At 31.0% G+C, this 22,496-nt stretch overlaps 1 protein-coding gene across 2 annotated transcripts; it reads right to left on the minus strand.

The window, feature by feature from the left end:
* Window positions 1-111: 111 nt before the first annotated feature.
* On the minus strand, window positions 112-19,063 carry LOC122536456. 2 transcript variants are annotated; one of them, XM_043668878.1, is made up of 3 exons: window positions 18,645-19,063; window positions 3,129-3,459; window positions 112-2,572 (listed from the first exon to the last, which is right to left on the minus strand). In XM_043668878.1, the coding sequence occupies exons 2-3, from the start codon at window positions 3,442-3,444 to the stop codon at window positions 2,259-2,261; spliced, it is 630 nt and encodes a 209-aa protein (XP_043524813.1). In that variant the 5' UTR covers window positions 3,445-3,459; window positions 18,645-19,063; the 3' UTR covers window positions 112-2,258. The 2 variants fall into 2 exon arrangements, with proteins under 2 accessions (XP_043524813.1, XP_043524893.1); XM_043668958.1 differs by lacking the exon at window positions 18,645-19,063 and adding an exon at window positions 14,573-14,623.
* Between the last annotated feature and the right edge of the window lie 3,433 nt (window positions 19,064-22,496).

The following is a 22,496-nucleotide window of genomic DNA, read 5'->3' on the forward strand; positions in this document are numbered from 1 at the left end:
ATTATGTTGAAAAATATTTATTTCAAAAAGTATATCTTTTAAGATAAATGTAAAAAGTTGTTATTTATATATACAGCTTCGCGTTATGATTTTACTTCGACGATTCACTTATCAAATTTCTGAAAAAAGTGAAAGTATAATAGCACTGAATTGGTCGCACCAAAGTTGGAAAGGGATCATCTTGTTTCCTTTTTCAATCATTTCGACTGGCAAGAGCGTCAGTCGTCGTACTTCGAGAAAATGGTAATTCTGTTTTGTTTCTTTTTGTTTACACACCGTTTACAGAACAATTATATAAAATTCTTCGTGATATATGCACTCTGATAGTATAAGAATTTAAAGTTACTGACGATGGGGATAACAGTCTAAGATGCAATTATCGTGACTAATTTCGGTGAAAGAATAACTTTCATGCTTTTAATACTTCTAATATAGATGATAAAACAATAAATAGATAAAGAACCTAGTATGACATTTTACTTTTTATAGTTCAGAGGAATTAGCATTGCTTTTAAGTTCGGTTCTTTTTATGAAATATGTCAAAATATACGTATATGCATATATATATATATCACTTATAATCGATAAATATTGAGGTTTTCTACTTGAAAACTATTTGTTAAACCTCTCTAAAAGGTACGCTAATGTTTTACGTTTAGGAAATGATCAAATTTAACGTGCAGATTAATATATATTATGTTTCTAAACCTGTTACGCTACTAAAGAGCTAGAAGTGAGAAATATTTCTTTTTTTTTTTCAATGTAAATATTTTTCGATTATTAATTTTTGTAAAATTCTTATTATTTTTAGTCTTTGTCTCCCAAATTATGACGTTATTCGTACGATAATATGAAACAAATAAAAAATGAACGCTTATTTTACAATATGCTTAATCTGCAAATACCTCTTCAATACAGTATAAATTATGTCAGTACAGTATAAGTCAAATATAAGATTAATGAAATGAGCTTGGAAAATTTGCCTAGATCAAAAAGCTTTTATTACTTAATTCTATGGGATACTACTGTAGATTTCCTAAAAATCTATTTTCATCGATCGAGAATATCCTCTTGTAATGTAGCCGTCATTTTAATCGGAAAAGACGGACAATTTCTAATTCAATTAATCGCGAACTAGCATTATAAAAGAGAAAGAGTTACAGATGCGAATACAAATTTCACAGCCACCAATTTGCAGGGCATTTTTTTCCTTTTTCCATTCTTTTAATCCTAATTCTAAAGCAAATTCGTATAGAAAAGCTTTGCGCCTAGGTCTTTGAACACCAAAGTCGAGCGCAAAGCAATCCTGCAATTTTATTTTCATAAATCTTGTAGCGATGCTCTCTTCTCAATGCAGTATTAAAAATGTTAATCATACCAAGTAGTTGTAATAATTCTACGTTGTATGTTACAAGTTATATCGATTTTGTAACGTTATACATATCTTTTTACAACATCTCCGTGTGACTTCATTTACGTTTCAATTTCTTTTCCTTTTATTAAAAGTATAATTGAAATCTCTTCTTTTTCTTATTATTAAAAATATTGCGTTTCTGCAGTGTTCTACTTCATGTTGAATAATTAAATCGTCTTTTTCTTAGAGTGCCACTAAGTAATATAGTTAATAGAAGTAAAGGAAAGATTGATAATAAGGAAGTGCTTTAAGCTATTTCATCGATAATGTAGATTCTAGATTATTTTACGACTATTTCGTAAAAATTAAGCGAGCGTGAACTTAGCGTATATTTCTTAAAGGAAAACAGTCGCTAATGTTGGAGAACTCGATGACGTTTAAAAGAATAATTTCTCTACAATATACATTATGTAACATACAATCTCTTCTTGGTTAATGCATAGTGAATTTTGAAGTTTTAGAATTGAATTTTAATTTACGATATGAATAGTCTTTAACAGAACTCTAATAAATAAAACATGTAAGATATAACCAATGAAAATTATAATTTTCGTTTAGACCAGTGTTTAAATACTAATGGTGCTAATATTATAATACTTATCGTACTAAATGCAAAAATAATATTAATTTGATCAATCAATCGCTTCATTTCATTTTCAGTAACAAATCAGCAAAATTTTTAATCAAGAAGCGATTGCATAATCATTGAACATAATGTATAATAATCGCTCGATATACATTTATATGTATAACGAGTGAGTCAAACATCTCACTTCGACGGTTCATTCTGTTCGATTTTTGTGCTCTGAACTTATTACTTTCTTTTGTGCATCATTCTCAAACATTACGACTCATCATCGGAGGATTGTTCCGAGTCGCTATTACCACAGGTCGACGAGACACTGTTCGATAAGGAATTCGTTGAATCCGGCGTGGGTGGAAGCGATGGTCTTGGCATGATTTCCTCTGTCGATGAGGACACATCCGCCTCCTTGCAATCTATCGCATCCAATCTTTGTTGTATGCACTTATTTTCAGGATTATTCAACACCGAATGAAAGAAATCTCGAGTCTCTGCACGCAGAGCGTTCACCTTTTTTTGAAGGATATTATTTCGTCGTACCAAAGCCATTGTACGTATAACGATATCTAAAAGACCTGTAATGTATGATAATATTTATTTAATATAATATTGTATATACGCTATATCAACATAATGTAATAAATGTTTGTACTTATACATTTAATATAGTTTTTAGTAACCTGTATTTTGAAAAATCTTTTTAGAATTAGTAATACAATCAAAATTAAATACAAATTATTATTTCTAAAATTTCTATTAAATGAGTAAATTTATTATGCAACATATTGATAAATCATTGTTATTCAATATTTCTCAATCAACAATCGAAATAAAAAATCACTCCATTTCTTAACATAAATTTTCAAAATTAAATTTATAAAAAGTAAAATTATATAAGTGTCATATAATTATAAATATAAATATAATATATTTAATTATATTATAATTAAATTGTATACATATATAATATATATTTATATATAAATATAAAATTATGAAAATTATATGTATAAATATATAAAAATATATGAAATATAACAAAAATTCTCAAAAAAAAAATTAATGAAATCTTCTCTGGAAAACTACTCTTTTTCTATATTGATTGTTTGCCGTTAATTATACTAAATGTACCTTTCCGTCTTGCTAAGAACACCTTCCAACGTTCCTGTATATCCGCTGGAACTCGAGCAGAAACGTTCGGGGCGGAAGAACTGACAATAATTGGGGCACAGGAATCATTGGGACTCTCTGGTTCCCAAAAAGGACTTTGAGGTGGTGTGAGAGTCGCATCGTCGACAGAAGACGCATTCGTTTCTAATCGTCTAAATTCTAGCCTCTGCTGCTTTACTATAGCCCCGTTAAGAACCCTCTGTCTTCGCCGTGAACACGGAATCGTCGTTGGTGTTCTTATGATTGGTAGTTCCGACAGATAAACAGTCGGAGCCATTTTCTAATGAAAGCTCTGGAATCAGAAGAAATAAACTGAAATAAGACTGGGAATAATAAAGAAAAAAAAAGGAGAATGAAAATAAAATTATTAAGGTATATTCTTTATGTATACAAGACTTTATGTATACAAGAAGTATATTCATTTTTTTTTTTCAATTTTTCATATTTTTGTCGATATGTTTTATTTCAAAAAACCAGAAAAAAATTTGTTTCATTAAAACTTGTTACGACATATTCTTCTTTTTTTTCTATTTTTAGTCGCGGAACATATCCGACACTGTTTGGCGGGAAAAAACTGAACCTAGTATTACAAAAATAATTTTATTATATTAATATATCATAGAATAGATATTCGCAGTATAGATACATATCACGAGCATAGACGAATTTCAAAATTTTCACTTAACTAGACTTTATTTAATTTCTTGATCGATTGAATGTTCCTTTCAGACCATTCATGAAAATGTTCACGTTTTCATGAAACTACATTTACAAACCAGGAGTCTATTGACTTTCATGGTAATTGCTCTGTCAGCTATATGTAATAATACTAGTAGCCATCTGCGTAATTTAACGAAGGGAGAACAATCGATGACCTACATAATCAATGATGCGTTTTGCTACATGAGTAAATGCTTTCGTTGACAATTGTTACACGTGGCAATATCTTGTTATATTTTTGATTAGTATTCAGTATTCAACGCAGACATTGCATTGTACATCTCAGTTGGAATAAATCTGTAAATTTATTACTAGAGAAGACAGCAATTTTAAAATTAAATTTATCGATGAGAATACCATTGATGACCGTTGTAAATGACTATGAAATCAAATTAGACTTAATTGCTAAACTTACAAAATTACAGGAGTTTAGTTTAGTTAAATTCCTTTTTATTGGTGTGGAAACATCGTCCCACTTATGTATATTAAGTCAGGGGGAATTGTGTATTTATAAACAAAGGATCGAGAATTGAAAGTTTCACTTGTAAGTATAACTTTCACATCTAATATTACCGGCACGAGCCGTTGTTGTTTTGCACCTTGACCTCAGCAAAAGGTACGTGCGCGATGTTCGACGTAAACTGTGTACTTCATAACGTTCATGCGTGTTACGATACTTACGTGAAACGTTTTAAAATAAATACAAGCAAAAGCACAATAAAGAACCAAGTACTTATGTATAGAAGTACGAAATTAATATTATCACAGGGTTAACTACTCGAGCGAATTTGCAATTACTTTCAGCTTGTAACATCAATACCTTAGTAGCTTCTAATGTTTTTGTTTTCCGATCAATTGTCGTTGCACGAAAAAAAGAAAAGAATACGTACTCGTGCTTAACTTCTCAATTATTTGACTTTTTAGCAAGTATATATCGTGAAAATCATGAAAATACGATTTTCTTTTTTTTTTTTTTTTTAGAGACATGTTTTAAAATACCTATGTAAGAATTAACATGCAAGATCATGATTTCTATGTTCAATGGAGAGGACCAACGTATATAGTACGATTTAGCTATGAATTGCACGTGTTCACTTCTACCGGTTAACTACGCGATCGATGCAGGCGATGACCTGATTACTGTAAACGTCGTTGCACGTGCAGGCACCGAAATAAAGCAATAGACCCAGGCACGACTTCTCGTCTCCCCTCGAACGGTTACCCCGACTACTCTGACCTCAGATTTCATCGCACCACGTGCGACCACGAAACAATATCGATAACCGCAACATAATCCAATTCCAGCAACAATTCTCCTAAAATATTTCGTGAATGAACGAGTGAACGAATATATATAATGCGTATAAAGAATATTCGCAGTATGAGGGATCTTACAAATATTTGATAACTAATTTGCATTAATGATTAAAATTTATATGCATTGATTTACCTTTTCTTAAATTACAAATTATACTAGCATTTGCACAATCTCGGGCACTGGTTTTTTTGATACAAGCAAAAAAATTGTTGTTGTTTATTTGTTTGTATAAATTCTGAAAGAAAGTTTAACAAAAATCTTCTTCTGTGTATTGAATTTCATTATGCCTAAGTGTGTGCATATTTATGTTGAAATAAAGCACTCCGAAAGTGCTCGTTTTTTCTTTCAGTTATAAATAATAACACAAAATACGTTCATGGATAACGGACATATACTTAGTTTCAAAATGACTTTAAAATGAATTTTATCTGATGTAATAACATTCTGTTAAACAATTTCATGTAAATACGTTGAATGTTCTAATCATCGTAGTTAATTGCCTAATTACTTACACTCATATTTCTACTTTCAGGCTTAAACGACTGGATATAAATTATCGTTTAGAATTTTTTAAAATTCAAAGAGTCAAGAAATTTATTGACTCATAAACTTTATAGTTTTGAATATTCATTAAAAACATACGCATAATGAAAATGTCCGTGTACTTTAATCGATGTAGGTTTTAATATATATATAATATACATGAATGCATGAATACACATGTATTAAAATATATTAACATATTCAAATTTTATTTTGTGTATATTATTAATGTATAGAATATGAATAGATACATGAATTTTAATATTCTAAATTGTAGATAGGCGAGTTTCTTTCTACTGTCAGCAATTTTTTGCTTGTTGAAAAACATCATATTTGTATGTTATTAATATCGTTAAATATTTTTTTAGCAATATCATATGTAGTACCGGAAATTATATAAATGTCTTATATTCGTAAGATCCGTATATATATTAAAAACGTGGATATATTAAATATACATATATATAACATGTGTATCTAAATACATTATCAAATATGTATATATGTAATATAATATATCGTATATTAATCATTATTATTTAATAATAAATATATAATAAATTTACATTATATGTACATTTAAACATATCTAAATATATTTGCAATAGGGAATCAGCGATCGATCGATCGACGATCACCGATTATTCTTCGCGAAAGTCCGTGGAGGAACTCGATGGCTCGAGTTCAGCCGCGTGATGTTTCTCATTAAATGTGAGCCATCGATGCACGTGGCGCAAGATAAAAGGAGCGTAACGGCAATTTTGACTCATGACGAATGTGCCGGCGATAATTCACGAGGGGAACAGTTGTGATATATTGTAGGTGTCAGTCGTCAGGCGTTTCTGTATTCGCACCCAGCGCCCGAACGAAAGCAAAGTGGTGGCTTTACAATGCAGACATCCGTCAACGGCAACTTCCCCGTACGAATGAAGGTCAACGAGGGAGCTGTACAGTTGGATTGCAGAGGGGTTGCATTGTAGGGAAAGAGAAAAGAGAGAGAGAAAGAGAGAGAGAGAGAGAGAAGAAAACAGCGAGGGAACTGATTGCGAGCGGCCTTCAATAAGGGCACACGTGCTGAATTTTCGGTTCGTCTACACTGGCTTTCGCCAACCGTCCCCGATTTGCGTGCAGATTCATTTAGCTCGCCGAAACTTCGCAATTTCCGCAACGATCTCACTTCTCTGTCTGCGATCCGGACGATTTTTCATTTGGTTCGCTACGTGACTTAGAACTTAGGTTTTTTATACGTCCGCACTTGAAAAAAAAAGAAAAATACATTCCACTTGTTTGTTATATCGAGAACGAGTAAATAAATGAAAAAAACTCGATCTCATGTATAATGCATGCGACGTGTGTATTCTTTTTTAGAAAGTCCCGTTTAAATGCACGTGCTACCCGTCAGTATATAAATTACTGGTTTTTAATTATGTGCACACGTGTCGTATCGACTGATACGATACGAGTATGCTAACATATTTAAGTCGTGATTATTATTTATGCGAAATCATTTGCGAAATAAGCATACGATATTGCTAAATGAAACATATAACAATGGCAACATTAGTTACATCAAGTGATGAGTAAGAAGTTTTTCAAAAATGCTAAAAATAAGGATGGTTTATTCGAAACGTTGAAAGCTCTCGAGAGCTCTCAGAACCTAAGAAAATTTTGAGTTTCGAGAATTCGAAATGTGCACCATTCTGGTGATTCAAAATTATAGATAATAAAAAAATTATAGATATAAAATCAATAAATGAAGAATTATTTGCAACGTGAATAAAGTCCACGTGTATCTCATCTTAAATAATTTTTTTTTATATTAAAACGATTGCTTAATTATATCCAAAATTATGTTATTGCTATAATTTTACAATTTAGAATATCACACATGTATTTGTTTCGAAAATTATATAACGTAAATGTATTTACATTTTCTTACACAACAGTTACATTCAAATAAGATTTGAATATATTAATACATCTCTATATATTTCGATACACGTGTAGTAAAAATTATACGAATCAAAACACGTACGTATCCATTATAGTTTTAATAGTATTATAATTAGTATTTTTTATATCATTATTAATATTAATACCCTTCAATTTATCATTATTATGATATTTGTTATATAAAATTATTAAAAATGACTCACTTTATCCATAAAAATATGACGATGATGCAACAACAGCCACGAAATGGTAACACACTTCTAACAATTATAATTAATATCTAATTAATATCTATCTAGTAATTAGTACACGATTAAAAAAAGGCGAGTCATCCGTGCGACCGTGAGACGGAAGATACATAGAGAAAGTAAAATTATTTGATAACATGATGCAACACGCAACTACGTACGTGAGAGTTACATATGACCGCGAAACTAGGGGAAAGTGCAAGGCCTTTGACGAAGAAGGACAGAAGGACGCACGTGGATCTTATACTTCGTCGATATTTGCTGATATTTACGGCTGCACACCATGTGTCATACTCGAACTTTGCAGCAATTTTCCAAGAATTTGTCATACGTCAACGTGGCTAGATTTCTAGGACATCGTTAAAAATTTATACTACTTCTGCACGCGCGCGTCTCGGAATCTTTTCCTCGGGGAAGAATCAATTTATCACGTCGGGAAACGCCTTTCGATTCACTCCCGTGGTTGTGATATATGTACATGTCTGTGTAATAAGAAAAATACTATATGTGACCAGTATCGAAAAAAGAAAAGGAACGAATGGAAATTGCGAATACTAAAAAAATTTTGTTGAATAGAATGCTGCGTGATGATTATTAAATAATTTATATATGAGTGAAATAATAAATATAAAATAAATGTACGTGACTTACAATTAGTCACGTGTCTGTATCTTCTATGTATCTTATTTTACTGCTCCCGAAATTTTTGATTAAAATAAAAAATTTGATCAGCGTTCTTTCCTCGTAAGCAAACAAAATTTCAGTAATAAACACAAATTCTAAAATAAAACAGAACAACAGTAAAATAATATCTAATGCTGGGCAATTAAATCAGGACATTGAAATGCTATCGAATTTTAAAGCTTTAAAGATTCTCTATTCGATTTTTTTTTTTTAATTTTATTCTCTTTTATAAACTTCTATTTTTAAATTGTTGAAGTTTCATTGAGAACTTTGAATTAATCTTTTACCATTGAAAGTTCATTTCTCATTCTATGAGAAAAGAACACCAATTGTAAGTCACTGTAATCTTATTATTAATCTGGAAATTAAATAAGATATATAGAAAATATAGATGTACAAGCATATAATTTTGCTGGATATTTGTTACCTCGCTTATGTATAAAAATTTCAAAATTTACGCAATCGTTCATTCAATAAAAATTCATTTTCGTCGTTTTTTTTTTTTTGTCATCTTGATAAATTGGAGTCCATAGGAGGTTTGCAATAAATATTCGTCAACGTCAGTGAAATCTGTTCCAACGCCACAAATCAATCACGTTCCCATGAATTTTTGCTTCCAGTTGATTGGAATCGGATGTCAAAAGGTACGACGAACAAAAGTTCGATAGGTGTGTTCGTTTTCCCGATAGCTACGATGTAAAAAATTCACCGCCAATACACGTGCTGAACTTACAGTTCAGCGGCATAGTTATATTTAAAATTGCGGCCATTCACGGCTTTTCTAAGCGTTACACGTGGGATGCAACCTTCGTGTAAACGATCTCGATTTCTTTTTACCCCATTATTTTGTAAAAATAATGAGAAAAGAATAAAAAGGGAAAGAAAAGGGAGACGGGAAGGAAAAGCGCGTCGCCACGTGTCAGCGGTGAACATTGAGGGCTAAAAATATTGTTCGCATAACAGCATACACGTGGGAAATAATACATAATTATACATTCTTATTTCTGGAACGAAATTTGCTATTTTATGATAAAAGCAATTATTATATGGCATTGAGTAAAAGAACTATACTCTTTGATCAATACAGAAAAGATTTATAAATAATATTACCTTTGAAGATTATTCGAATCTTTCCTGTTTTAAAACTATGTCTACTTTTGGAAAGAAACATAATTATCTTGTAGTTGGTGTATATTACATTTTCAAGAAGAAAATTGAAAGAATTGAATGGTAACTTCAACAATCGGAAATAATAAAACTAGTCATATTCTTTTAATAAATTTCATCATGCAAAATTTTTAACCCTACTGTTCTCGTTTCTTCATCACGTTCACTCTCTTCAAATGTTTTTTTTTTTGCGATATGTGCTTCATTTAAGAATATATAGAAGATCGTAATATTGTACTGAATGTTATGATCAAATAATGAATAATAATTATTATATATTTAATAATATTATAACTATTATAAATATTATAATATATATATACAAATACAAATACTATATATAAAATATCATAAACAAATAATATTGTAAGTATATTTTAATAATTGAATATTGAAACCAAGTCCATTATATTTCGTTTCCTATTTCTTAATGTAATATCAAATTTGAATCGTTGCAGAACAGCAGGATTACAGAAAATAGATTAAGTATAAATAACATTTTTTGTCAAATCAAGTTCGTTGTTGTCAAATTTTGTTGTTAGGTATAAATGACACTTCTTATCAATTTTTAATCAAACTTCGTTCAGTCAACGTTTAAAAAAACATGCACACGTGCAATATTCCGCGACACATGCAGTTCGTTGTACGTGCCACGTGTCAAGCACTTCGGAAAAAGAATCTTATTATTCTATTCAGGCATGCACGAGCTGTACCGATATCAGAAACTCATAAGAATGACTAGATTGCCCGCGTGACGGTATTATCGATCATTTATTATCGTTTCATGAGGTGTTCGAGATCTTACATTAGATACATTCAAAATTTATTATTTCACAAGTGATCGTGTTACCGAGACTTTCAATCTCTACCTAGAATTTTAATTTCAGACAATCAGAACGTCCACTTCGAAGAATGGATATAAAATTTTTACAAATTAATATCACTGATGGCCATTTAATATCGTTCGCAAAAAATTTTTTATAACATTTGACACCTGTTTCTTTAAACAACATTTGTAATTTTGTAATTTTTGATATTTGTAATTAAAAAAATTAAATTTCGAATGTTGAAAATAAATATATCCCGATGGCAGATTGTTCAAAAATGTCCGTGATTCAACAATCATAAATCGTAAATAAAAGAGTGAAAGGAATTATGCATGCTTTGTTTATTGAAATTGTATTTAAATGCCACAATTAATATAGTTGGTTTTAATCTTGCGTATCCATTGAAAAACGAGTTCAGTTCAAAGGCAAGGAAGATCGATAAGTGATTTTAATTTTCTGCATCATTGCGTAATTCCAAGCGGCATAATTAATTTCGATTTATTTCCTCAACAGGAAGCAAAGATTTTTTGCAATCGTAGTGCACGAGACACAACTGAGATAAAAAAGAGTTTAGTAAATAACTTTGCATTCATTTACCACATTATCCAGATGAATATGATTAACAGTTAGCGAGATGAAGTGTAATCAGCAAAAATTAAAAGAAAGAGTATGTACAATGCTTTACAAAAGAATGGTAAATATTGCAAAAATAAAATTATTCATTTCATTTCGGGTGATTTTAATGAATCAATAAAAAAAGCAAATAAAAATCGGGTATTGTTTCAAACACGCTAACTGAGAACTGATATTAAACTTTGGCTTGGAGTTAATTTCTTTTCAAATCACGTGAGAGATCATATTTTTATTATATACACCTAAGAAATGTATTGAAACTGGAGCTATCTCCTTCCTCTTCAATGTCTATTATTTGGGAATTCCAATTCTCAATTTTCCCACTTAATCCATATATTGGAACATTAAATTTGATCGGTTACTTTGTTAATTTCCTAGAATACATTCTATTTAATTAATTGTTAATCTGTCATAAGAAGTGTCGCGAAATTCGCAGTTTTCGAACTGCATGGTTGGCAAAGTATCGATTCATTAAATATGAAAGATTAGCGAATTGTAGGTCGTTGCATTCTGCGACTTTTACGCTCAAGTACAGCCACGTGCAGCCTTTCCCCCACCATCGGGCATCTTGGTGCCTCGCCAATGGATATATACCATCCCCACCATGTGACCCATGCTGGCTGACGATCGTCTCTCACACTACATGCACCCTTCGCGGTAAAAGGATGAGATATTCCCGTGGATACACGTGGCTACTGCTGCCGGGTTCGACGACCTCGCTTGTGCGTCCTCACGCACAGTGCTTTTCGGTGATGTACCGGTGGGGGATGCGTACGATGTCCCCTTGTTTCCCCCTAGGAGGTACCGACTCTACCGTCTGGTAACGTTTCCCTTGGGTAGCGATGGCTATGTAACTACCTTCGACTACAAGCAAACGAACAAACTCGTGCTCGACACCAATTTCACTATATATATATATATATAGAGTTCAAATGCTTTTTGACAATAAATAAAATTGCAGTAAAAAGAAAGTTAATATTTTTACAATCGAAGAAATGCTAAAAATGATTTCTTAATGGAAGAATTAAGAAAATTGCTGTTGTAAAAAAGTGATACAGTTGAAATTCAATATTTACCGGCTTATAAGATTAATCGAAATGTTAAAGATTCAAAAAAAAGATTGTAAAATAATTTGTGTCATTTGCAGCATTTAATTTTTTTCTTTCTCAATTTACACTACAAGTTTATAAAATGACTGAAGGGTTTTTAGATTTGCACCACTTAATTGACATAATTTCACATTACATATGCTCGTTCCCATTACTACGTTTGAAGCAGAACCTTGCAGTCTGCAATCAACGATCTTGCTCCTCTCGTTTCTCCCCTTATCACCCACCCACTTACTGCTGTTCTATCGCCGTAACTATTTTTGCACGCAGTTTCTTCCATCCTTTTTGATCCTTACTTTTGATTCTCGATGGGGGAACACGAACGTGGAAAAAAAAAAGCACCGATGCATAATGCACACTTTGATCGTGACGAGGGTTTAAAGTTCCCTTAAAGATGTATGAAATTAAAAACTTTCAATGCAACTAGTTTACTTTTACTCATTAATTAATTGTTATAGGTATGTTATTGCTAAATATTTGTCTCTTCTTCTTTTTAATATATTTTATATTTTTAACATAACCTTTTCCCTTTTAAACAATTTTATGTTTTTCTTCTCAAAATACTTTCTCGAATGAATTTATCCTTTTTAATAAATATTATCTCTGTCTAATAAGAATCAATTTCCTCTTATATTACAGGATAATCATTTAAAAATTTTGTCAATTTTGAGATACGGAAACACGAGTTACCTATATACAGTGAAGATATAATATGCCAGTGGCAATGAAACATTGTCGATAATTTAAACTTAAATTAATACAATTTCGTAAAAAAAGATCATATAACGATCTACTTGGTTTCATTTTGATGCGTGAACCCTCTACTTTGATATATATCAATTTACTATCTTGCTAATTAAACTGTTACTCGAACATAAATTTATTTCTCAGATAGTTATATCCAAGCAAAAATATTCTTCGTTGTTCATTTCACTCAATCTATGTTCATAGACAAGTGTTATATAAAAAAACACATATAAATAAAAATCATTAGATATAATATTAGATGATAATACGATTGTTGAGAATGCCAGTCTGCCGGTACATTGGTTACACATGGTTTCACAGTAACATGAATGAAAGGAATTACATTACCAAACATTGTTATCCACGTGCGTATTCGAGCACAGATAAGAACTTTGTTTTAACGATAACGTTGATGAAACATGTGCGCATTCCGCGAAATTTTTAGTTTCTTTTCTTCCTAAAGATAATTTCCTAGAAGAAACATTTGGGAAATCGTAACAGGAACGTGATAGCTATTTCTACTACACAGTTGAAACGTATCTTACTTTAAAGGATATGTAGAAAATATTTATAAAGATAAATAAATTCTCTTCTTTAAATATTTCTCTGATTAGCAGATATACTTATTTATCTATTTATGATAATTTAAAATGATCATAATGTAAAATAATGTCCTTATATTTCGTCTACCTATTGTACTATTCATAGAATGTATTGTGTCTTTTGTACAATTTTCATAATTCTTATTGTTAGATAAAAGTTCTTGCCTCTGACAGAAGATTTAATATTATTATTAGCACCACTAAAGAATTAAAAAATCAATATATACTAATAGAAACACCATAACAAGAAAGAATTCTTAATACTACTGTAATGTTAATCATCCAGTGATGATGGTACGTAACAAGAATATCTTTTATTAAAATATTATCAAGATCAAAATGCATCCTATATCGTATCAATATCAATACATATATATTATAGATATCATATCGTTAATGCATCTATAAGGAATATCTATATTTGATGTATTAAGATACTATGTGAACATAAATACATACAATAATGACAAATGCAGAATACTGATGAAACGTTAGATCACATTTCAAAGTTCAGTCATATCGAATGCAACTGCAAAGAGTTAAGCGCAATCATATTTCTCATCTTGTAATACAAGAAAATTTTGAAGCACTTAAATCATTGGATAGACAGAAAGAATCAAATCAACAAATTTTCACTGTAAATTCATGAACTGAAGAGAAGAAATATTCTTGACAATAAGATAACAAAAAAAAAAACTGAAAAGAGTATAAAAATTAAACGTGACCGAATTTCATGTAACGAGATGATACACGTGATACGGAATACGAAAGCATGATCGTTACGTGTTTAAATCACTTAATGAAATTAAAGCAAAAGAACAGGCTTTGCTTTGAGTGAAGATATCCAACTGAACCTCATGTGTCTCACGTTGCCTCACGTTGGCCACAATTGCGATCACACGTCTCACATCACGTTGATCTGCACGACTGACACTGTGGCATGCTAGTGAACAGGAAAAGACAAATATCTCGTGTATCGCCACGAGTTCATGAAAACATCAAACAATTTTTTCTTTACCAAACCTACCACGATTTTGCAAACTAAAATCTCCCCTTTACAACGACCTCTTACTGAACTTTATTGGACATTAGGATTAAGTGACAAAATGTTAGGATTTTGATTTTGAATTTTTGTCGTTTAATTCTCACGTGTTTAAGCTTCAATAAAATGGCGAAAAGAAATCGCACAGCAAGAGACTGATATAAAGGAAAGACTTCAATCTAATCGTAAAAACAATTTTTCAGTAATTTAAATTTTTACAATTTTTGTCAACAAAAGTACTCTTGCTTTCTCAGCTGCATGATATAAAAACATCTTTGGGGAAAAAGAACTCAAGGCTGGTAAAGTGAGATTTCACGCTTTAAAATGAGATCAACTGGATTGTTGTACGATTTTGTTTCACGAAGATTAAACAGTTTAAAATATCGACAATTTATCATCGATCTGTATGTGTATAATAACATAAATGTATGAACTCCGAAGAATTCGTAACCAACTGTAAATCGTTTGTTATTCAACAAATATATACATATATATTTAATAATATTAAATAATTAAATAATTAATATTATTTAATAATATATTAATAATATAATTAAAATATTAAATAATTAATATTATTTAATAATTATTAGATACAAACAATTTACAGAATATTTATTTATTAAAAATAGTATGGCATGAAAAACTTGAATATAGTATGGTATAAAATTTGTTTAAAACAATAAATTTGAATCATAAACCTTATTTAAAATTAAACACCGGGACTAACCTACATATAGCTATAAAATTTTTATGCACGTACACATGTACATTTTATGTGGATGCAAGCCAATTTTAAATTAGAAAATATTCAAATATAATCTTAATCGTGAAGGAAAGAAATAAAAATAATACTTTTTGGCTGAATTGGTGACTCGTTGCATTTAATAAAATGAACTCTCATACGTAACATTCGCAGAATCTTGATTCCGTCTATTAGTCTTAATTATAATTACATTGTTTAAACTAACTCTGACGTGAACAATTTATTCTTCGTGATACTAACAGGAAATTAACAGTACACGTGTCTTCAAAGCAAGTGACTCAATGCCAGCCAATGATTTAACACAATGATGGGTATTAATATCAATGCTCGATAGACACGTTATAGTTTTAACATCGTAATAGAGAATTTTGCTATTATTATTCGAAAACAATATAGAAAAATGTAAATATTTTCATTTTCTTCTTGACTATTAACAAATAATATTTTATAGGGATTGTTACATAACAGTGACAGTGACAATAATAACTAACATGTAATTATGCGTGTATACAAAATTTCTTTTTTTTTTTTAGTTCCAATTCAATAAACGAATCGGTTAACTAGCTTACATTGTACTTAAGTTTAATTAAGTTACATTGTGCTTCTTACACAATTACACAGTATATTATTAGCGCAATTTTGCAAGTTTGAAGTTTAGCGTTGATAATTTTTTTACACAGTAACTGCATTTAGTAAAGTCGTACAAACAATTTATGCAATATTAGTATTATCAGTCAGTAAATTATCGTGCAAATAAATTAATTAAGGAGTATCGATAGAACATCCTTTTCTCTTATTAAATCGATAAAAATCAACCTATGACAAAATAATACGTAACACGATCAACACCGTGATACAAAATCTGCAAGCACACGTATTACACGTGTTCTGACGGAAGTAACACTGCGTACTCGTTTCGATGCATTAGCAGATCTTGTTGACTAAGAATGCCGTCGGCCTGATTGCACGTGCAAAAAATTTTCGAGCAATATTTTACATTCTCTGCGATAGAGATGAGGGATGTATTGTAATATCCGACAAGCAAAATGTTTGGTCCAAATTTATCATTTCAAGGAGTATTTTGAACATTATATTATAGTACACCCAAAATGAATAAGAAAATTGGATAAACTAAATCGTAATAAAGATGTATAATGAAAATAAATGAAAATAATAAAATTAAGTAGAATAAAAACAATTGAATATCTTTAAATTATTATGTTTCTAATAACTATATACCAGTGAAGGATTAAACATACTGATACCTATTCAAACTACAAGAATTTTCATTACTGGTATGCAGAAAAATAATGAATGAACCTCGTATAAAAATTCGAATGCGTCAAATAACACATCAGACAACAAATACTCGGTGAAACTAGAATTTATAGTCAATTTACACATTCATTTTTATACGAACTCGACTTAGGTGACAATCGAAACTTTACACTTTCAGCTATCAACTTCTACACATTATCCGATATTCGTGCCTCTATTTAAAACAAAATTTCGTCAGTTGTTTTTGATATTCGAGTTTCGTTGAACTCGAAACGGACACGTGTCGCCTGCAAGAAGAAACTTAAAGGAAAGAAATTGAGGAGGTCGGTAGAACATGTCAGGATTGAAATTCTCGCTGACCTTCGCGTAAGTACCCATTCCAGCCCTCGTTACAATCCACGTATAAATGTCGTCCACGTGTGATTATGTATATATCAGCACACGTTTTACAAGTTCGAGGCTAAAAGAAGTAAGTGAAATCAAGACCTAAGTGAAATCAAGCGTGGGCTTTGCTTTTCAAGACAGCTCGGATCCGATGCAAAAATTGAGACGACACGGGTTTAAGTTTAGAGCAGAATTGTGCGGTTCGTCAATCGATTCGCGCAATTAAACGAAATGGCTAGCTCGATAAAAATGCACGATTGTTTGATAACCTTGGTTTAAAATTTTTCTAAAGAAACAGTGAGTTTTTTTCTAAAGAAGAAGGTGATAATTTTTTCGTGTGATTCGTATAACAATAGTGGATTTAAATTTGAAGATTTAGAAAGGTTAATATTACAAGAACAAAAAATATGCATAAGTAACAGATATCAAATATATTGTGTGACACATGTTAAGTACCTATTTTGAAGTAGAAGCTACTTATGAAATAACTATAATTGATATTAAGTTATACAGAATCAGCATTTTGAACAGATCAGCAACTCTTGCAATAGCTATTGAAAATTATTTTTACAAATATTTACAAATTGTATACGATAAACTAAATTTGACACGTTTACTGCTTGACGCCTTTGAATACATTGGCAAATGATTGAATTGGCAAGTATTATTTTATAATAGAGAAATTTAAATACATACTTAAATCACACGTGGTGATATCAGCATACCATATTTACTATTGCATACACGGAGTGTATGTTCTTGTGAATATTCTTGTTGTAATTTTGTTACAACATGGCATCAGAATCAAGAATGTCAAGTTTTTATAATAATATTACAAGTTCTTATAGTAATATTACGTTTATAGAGCTCTATTAAAAGTACAACTGTTTTTTTTATTTTTTTTTTCTTGTACCAATAATTCAAAAACTGCAAATTTTCAGTTATGTCATTATTGTAGCAAACTGAATTGATTCTGCGATATACAGACGATCTACACATATCAACCTAAAATATCAATTTCAAAGAATTAATTTAATTAGTTCATCTAGTGACATCATTTATATATTACTTTCCTATATTAACAATTCATAATCGAATTAGTACGAAGCTATATAACTACGGGGTTATCTTTGGTTGATTAATTATATAAAATTATATGTAAAAGTATATAGTGCATTAAAAGAATAACATACTATATGTATCCTTTTTTTTAATAGGTATAATTTATGCTACTGATAAACTACAATAAAATGTAAGTAATAGTAATTTCTTGTCGACAATTGTAACGCGTATTATTACATTATAATTTAAAATATAGGTTTTACTTTAGAAAGTTTAAGATTTCTTTCCATCAGATACAAATAATAATAATGGTTACCAAGAAATATTATCGAAATATGCAACACTTATGCCAGTCAAATTTGATAACATAAATATTTTAAATAATATAACTCACCGATATTTACAGTATATTTTGCAGGATGTGGTCCCAGGGATTTTAAAACAAATTCAAACAGTGGGCAGGATTCGCTGTCTTCGTTTTCTTTGTCAATTATCTTGGAATCGAATGTTCAAACGGCGGCTAGTTCAGATCACACTTTCGCAGTGTGACAATCGAATTTATCCGGCAACAGACACGTTTCCGACCGGTAACAAACTTTCAAATGTCATCAACGCGTGTAGCAAGACCTTACAATCGACACACGCGAATCATTCGTATTTACCGATCAAGACAGCGAATACTGAATCGTTTCATAACGAGAACAAACGACGATAGTACGGACTGTTTGTGACGTTTCTTTTCTTTTCAATCCCGATCACCTTTCATTCTGAACAAATCGAAAGAAACGATCCAAACCTACCGGCGTCGGTACATCGACTAACGGCGATCGAGTACCGCCATGTTATCCCCCCTCTCGCGATTGTGAGCAACACGGTCGCGCGTGCGCAAATGCACGATTCTCATGCACGCGCCTCGAGCTTCGATATTACGACAATCTCGATAACAAAAGCCGCGGCACGTGCATCCCCACTTCGAATGGGGATCTCCCGAAAGGTTCCGCGGGAAAGCAAAGCAGGACGCGCGCGTGCTTCATAGAATTTGTCGTTTCACACGGCTTCGAGGTGTCAAAACACAAGCCCTCCTTCGGAGCCGACTGAAAGGAGCATCGACACCGAAATAAAGGAAAGTATTCCGGGCATGTCTTCTTAACCTGTAAATATGCGAAGACTCATCCAGACATGGGCAATTAATCTTGGCTGAAGTTGTAGGAGAACTAATTCCTCTTCGATTTTAATGATTTTTGTATATGTTGCGGCATTTTAAACGACGTTCTCTCGTATACATACAGGCAATTGGGCATATTCGAGATATTCCGAGATATTCGTAAAAACTATCGATACTAGTGCTAGATTAAATCTTGCCTATCTGTAAGAGTCGTAAGTATAATCGATACCTGAATCGCCAAATTTGAACGTCATTTATATTATAATATCGATGATACACTCACTATAAACAAAAGGATTGAGAAATTGTGTCGGTTGTTCTGTAAAAACATCGCCTTTCCTCTGTTGAAGTATCTTGACTGGACAATGAGCGTTTTACACTCGGTAAGAATCAGTTTAATACTCTCTTGTTTAATCAAACATATATTAAACAATGTATCGCATTGTTAGAGTATTTTGTTTTCCATATGCAATACGAGACACGACAAAGTGATGTTTTCGCCAAGCATGTTGGAACGAGTTAGAGCACGTATTTAATTGCATTAAAACGCATAGTTTCTATTTCGACGGAGAAAACTCGACATGCTACACGTGCCCTGTAAAACGCCTGTATAACCCTGGCCTAATACTAACACATACTAGCACATACAGACGCACTACAATTATAGGCAGAATTCACTATAGTGGTACCGGCAGCTTTTTACGAATATCTCGGGAACTAAGCTCGGCAAAGAAATATTGTTTAAAATATTAATTTCTAACGTATTCGAAAACCATCGAAATTGTTCTTCCACAGGTTTGTCTTAATCTTGATATAGAAATTAATTTTCATAGTAGAAAAATAAATTTATTTTTAGAAATATTTTTAGAAATATTCATCTTAAAAAAAGGAGACAAAAGGATTCAATTTCTAGAATTTTATTGTTAATATTTTTAGTTCGTATCTATAGTATTTGTTATAAGTTACTATAAGTTATTATATTCTAGTAGTAAATGCTCTTACATATATTCAAGAGAGGAAGAAAGGAAGAGAGAAAGAAAGAAAAAGAATATATCTAATACATAATATATTTCTGTGATATATATATAGGCTTAACAATGCATAGATATGATAGATATTTTTTTTTTTTTACGGTTCCAGTAACGTTACGTTGTAATAATCGTTCCCCTTGATCCTACAAGTCGTTACTAGATGATGTCTAAATCAAATGCGAAATCTATGTCAACGCAACCGGAGGATTAAAATTTCTCTAACTACACGTGGTCTTTGTTACGAGCATCATATCGATTCAGTAACTTTGATAACATATCAAAATCATCAGTTTGTGGAATCCCATATTATCACCGCGATGTCTTTTCTTCCACATTGGATAATCAGCTATCGACACATTTTCCAATTATTTTCCAAATAATAATATTCAATTAACCGAACTAGGTAACTTAGCTGTCCTAAAAAGGAAAAAAAAAAGAAAGAAAATAAATTAATTTATGATATTACTGAATCGCAGAATTTTACTTATTTACTTTTTTCTTTATTATAATAAAATAAATAATTGAACGTTCAATTTTAAAGATTATCTTGCTTCAATAATCTCAGTAGAAGTGATTTGTTTTCAATTAGGAATTACGTATCTGTCGCGACATGTTGAGAATAAGATAGATCTCGTATCTTAGATATTCTTAGAAATATTATTAAGCCACTTTATTATTCTTGCAATAGAATTTAAAACCACACGTGTTCGTTTTGAAGTATTTGGCGTGTGTCTAATGTAGTCAAATGGCGTCACGGCATATTTTTCCATGACTGACGCTGCCAATAGTTCATAAGAAAGATCTCGTATGTCGTGAAAAGAACGGTAGAAATTAAAATAGCAGTTCTGTCTTGCTCTTCTTCATTTCTCTTCTATTTTACCTATCTTCCGTTTTCTTTCATTTTTATAGATGATATTTTAAAAACATCGATATATTACGTAACAAAAATTTCAATATTTATTTAAATGACCGAAATTCTATGATATCGTGTGGCCAAAAAGAAAGTACAAAAACTCTTCAACGAGCCAATTTTCTTTTAATTATAATACGTGCATCGTATACACCGATTTTAGCTGTACTTTGAATGTCGAACCCGTTCTTTGATTTATACTTTCACTTTATTTTCCAAATGTATGCTTCATTTCATACTAGAAATAATATTAATATAATATTTAAGTGTATATTTAATATAATATTTAATAATATACTGTAATATAATATTTAAATATATACTTTTAATGTCCAATAAATATGTAGTTGCCAAAATAAACACAAACATAAAAAAAACATCGCTTTATAATACTTTTTTTCTATGTAGCAAATATTTCTGTACCTTCCAGGAAAGGGAGAAACAAGGATCGCAATAATAATTCGATAGAGCGTATAAAAAGACATGTTTGAGAATGGAGAAAGAATATCGATGTATCGTGATTATAAGGAGAAAGATGGATAGAGGTCAGAGAAAGAAAGGGAAGGAAGTTGCACGTGTAACCAACTTCCCCACTCTCGTTCGGTTTCTCGACTGAAAGGAGCGTCCTTCAGCAATGTTCCCATCTTCCCATCCCTTTTGGTCCTCCGACCTTTTCCAACCATCACAATGTTACCTCTTTCCCTCCTTCGGTTGTGAGGATCAGCAACCAATCAGGGTCATTTGCAATCTCTCCACGTGGCTTGCACACTTAATCTCGGTGCATACTTGCATGCGTACAGTTATAAGCGAAATTATGTATGTGTGCAATACTTTGTAATCGTTTTTTCATTACTTATACATGGATTTAAAATGAATATAAATGATTAATTAATAAAATTATACATATAAATAATATAGAACATTTAAAGTAGACAATGAAGAGTCTCAAAATATATGAACCAAAAACACGTATTTCTCTAAAACTGTGAGGGATTTAAAGCAAAAGTAAGATTATCGCATTTATTGTTATTTAAATAATCGTATTCTGATGAACTATACTATTATTATATACTTTTTATTTTATAAGTAAATTGTTTGTTTTACTTACACATATTATATCACAACAATGCATCTTAAATT

The sequence above is a fragment of the Frieseomelitta varia genome, unplaced genomic scaffold (assembly GCF_011392965.1).
Source record: "Frieseomelitta varia isolate USP_RPSP 00005682 unplaced genomic scaffold, Fvar_1.2 scaffold_1015, whole genome shotgun sequence".
Taxonomy (NCBI): domain Eukaryota; kingdom Metazoa; phylum Arthropoda; class Insecta; order Hymenoptera; family Apidae; genus Frieseomelitta; species Frieseomelitta varia.